The sequence below is a fragment of the Cyprinodon variegatus genome, unplaced genomic scaffold, assembly GCF_000732505.1.
Source record: "Cyprinodon variegatus isolate N-32 unplaced genomic scaffold, C_variegatus-1.0 Scaffold479, whole genome shotgun sequence".
NCBI classification, from domain to species: domain Eukaryota; kingdom Metazoa; phylum Chordata; class Actinopteri; order Cyprinodontiformes; family Cyprinodontidae; genus Cyprinodon; species Cyprinodon variegatus.
This window is the reverse complement of record NW_015150932.1, coordinates 211,088-214,009: the sequence shown is the minus strand read 5'-3', so window position 1 is coordinate 214,009 and position 2,922 is coordinate 211,088. Positions and strand designations below refer to the sequence as shown.

General features: G+C 48.2%; 1 protein-coding gene across 2 annotated transcripts in view; it reads left to right on the top strand.

The window, feature by feature from the left end:
• LOC107094329 (large neutral amino acids transporter small subunit 4-like) overlaps positions 1-2,922 on the top strand; it is a 20,665-nt gene that overhangs the window by 3,624 nt on the left and 14,119 nt on the right. For both annotated transcript variants that reach the window (XM_015389883.1, XM_015389882.1), the window contains exons 3-5: positions 1,878-2,097; positions 2,171-2,226; positions 2,305-2,381. In XM_015389883.1, the coding sequence (XP_015245369.1) occupies positions 1,878-2,097; positions 2,171-2,226; positions 2,305-2,381 (353 nt within the window). The remainder of the gene's footprint in view (positions 1-1,877; positions 2,098-2,170; positions 2,227-2,304; positions 2,382-2,922) is intronic.

The following is a 2,922-nucleotide window of genomic DNA, read 5'->3' as shown; positions in this document are numbered from 1 at the left end:
CCATCCATCCATCCATCCATCCATCCATCCATCCATCCATCCATCCATCCATCCATCCATCCATCCATCCATCATGGACATTAGAAGGTGTCTTCATGTGCAGAGAAACCGTCCAGCCTGACCTCCCATGTTTTCCCAGTTATCTGTTCTCAATGTAAATCTGAGTCTCTGCTGCAGTGAGCAGCTGTGAAATGAGCTCCGCTTGACTGAAAACCAAAGGAGACGGAGCCGTTTACTCTCAGAAGTCTCCCAGACGCGGCGCTAAAAGGCTTTCAGCTCGTCTTCACTGGAAGATTCGGTCAAAATAAAAGATGACGTCTTTCCACTGATCGATATTTTACAGAACAACATTTTATTCCATGAAAAAACAAGTTTCCTGAGTTCAGAGGAGCTAAATCCTTCCAGGTTATTTATGCTGCACCAAACTTCATCTCAGCTGGAATTTCTAGATGGTTTTTGCAGTTTAACCTTTTGCTCATTTACTGTGTGAAAGCTGCACAAAACATTTCCTTTTTTATACACTCTGTTTACAAAATGACAGTAGACGTTGTCTGAGTTTAATCATCAGAAATCCAGGATAAGCTCTTAGTTTCTGCTCTTTATTTGTGTTTTTCATGACTTTCCTTGAGCAGCTAAAGTTCAGCCTTGAAAGCGTCACCGGCTTTGAACGGCCTGTTTTCAGGAAGTCCGGCTCCAACCAGTCAGATTTCTGCTGATGCAGTCAGCTGCCACCTAAAACCCCAGTGACCCCAATCCTGGTCTGATGCGTCTCCAGCCGCTGCAGACGCCACGGGTGCAGCCATTCTAGAGTCGCATGTCTGTCCAGAACAAAGCTGCGTTTCTAGCTCTGCTGTAAAGGTCGGCGTTATCAGCGCCGCTGGCGGCGCCGTATCTGTGTCCAATGTCACACAGAGCAGAACGAGTCGTCTGCTGAGCTGAGCTCTGGGTTCACAGACTGTCCCTTATTGCTGGACCAGTCAGCTGAACGGCTGCTTTCTGACTGGGAGCAGAATGTCATCAGCAAAAGGACAAACAGGACGTGTTTGAACGGTTTCATGCAGGCAGCAGACTGAACCATGGAGGACTCCTTTTATGGTCGTAATGATGACCACTTCCTGGAGTAAAGCGCTGTTTGTGAGAGCAGGAGGAGGTTTTCCTCCCTCTGCTGTCGCTGAGTGTCTGAAGCTTCTGCTGCACCAGCTTCCCAATGATTCATCCAGATTAAATTAATCCTGTTTGTTCATCTAAAATCTAGATTCTATAAACCAGAATTCCAACCTGCTGTTTCAGCGCTGAGGTTCATCAGATCTGTAACCTTTCCTCCACTGAAATCCTCACAAAAACAAACCAGTTTCTCCGTCTGGAAGCATCTCATCCTGACACTGGAGCTTCCTGTTGCTCTAACCCCCCCCCCGGGCATAAACAGCTCCTTTCCTGCCGTCTCCCTGACTCAGCGAGGAACGCCGTGTTTTCTCCAGCAGACTCCGCCTCCAACGTGTTTCTGGTTTAACGTTCAGAGCTGAGCTGCTTCTTTCTAGGAGGAAAGAAGCAGCTCAGCTCACATGGGGGGGGGGGTCGTTGGCCGCTCTGCTGTGTCCTCAGCTCCCCCTCCGTCTGTTTACACCACCTCACCCTGATGAAGCACAGAAATAGACCTGTTGGTACGAACCAGCTGAGGGACAGTGAGCCCCCCCCCCTCGCTGCGCCAAAGTTCAGCTGGTGAATATTTCTGTATTTCTGGGAGCTGTTTACTGGCTTCTGCTCCCTCTGTTTACTCAGGGGGGGGGTGAGATGCTGGACCAGCTGATGGTCCTGATGAAGTCGCCTCATTAAAACCATCAGCAGGTGTTTCACAGAGTTTCTCTCCTTCTTTATAGAAAACATCTCCAGCCTCAACGTCTCCAACTCCTCCTCGCCCGCGGCCCCCGGGGGGGAGGAGGAGTTCCTGCTGATGAACAACTGGCCCATCTGCAAGGACCAGGATGAGAGGCTGAACCTGGCCTTCACCGTGGGCTCCTTCCTGCTGTCCGCCATCACTCTGCCCCTGGGCATCGTCATGGACAAATACGGCCCGCGTAAACTGAGACTGCTGGGAAGGTGAGGCTCCGTTCAGAGGAGACGGACCTTCCAGCTCCTTCTTCTTCTTCTCACCGTGTCTCTCTGTTTGCAGCGCTTGCTTCGCCTTCTCCTGCCTCCTCATTGCTTATGGAGCCAGCGATCCCAACAGTACGTCCTCTGCGGTACTTCATGTCCTCGTTAACCAGCGTCCAGATGTTTTCTCATCTGTGCCTCTTCTGTTCTCAGATCTTTCCATCCTGATCTTCTTTGCTTTGGCCATGAACGGCTTTGGAGGGATGTGTATGACCTTCACCTCTCTTACGGTAGGAAGACCTCAGCTGATTAGTTTCCTCAGTAACTCTGCTGTCAGTCTAGCAGCACTAATCCTCGTGCAGGACGGCGCTCCTGGTGAATCAAACCTCACTCAGGCAGAAGGTCGGCTGATTGAAGTAGAGGAGCTCTGAGGTTAAAGGTCAGGAACAGTTAGAGTCCTCCTGTCCTATCGGCTTCGGTCTGAGGAGTGTGGGGAAGAAATGAGTAAAGATCCAATTTAATAATTAAACTTTGATAAACATTTTAATCAAGAAACATTTTAAAAAGAAACTTTGCTGTTTTCAAACAGCAAATCTAAAAACATAAATCCACAAAAATCCCAAACTACTGCAAACCAGGAAGAATCACAACAAGGGGGCAAAGAAATGACGACAAACCGGCAAAGAGTGACTGACCAGGAGAATAAATGAAATCTAAATAAGTCATTTCTTCCTAAAATCAGTGCATTTTTTCTTGAATTAAGGATTTAAGTGAGACACTTTAACAATGGAACAAGACAATTTGCACTTAAAATAAGAAAAAACAATTCCA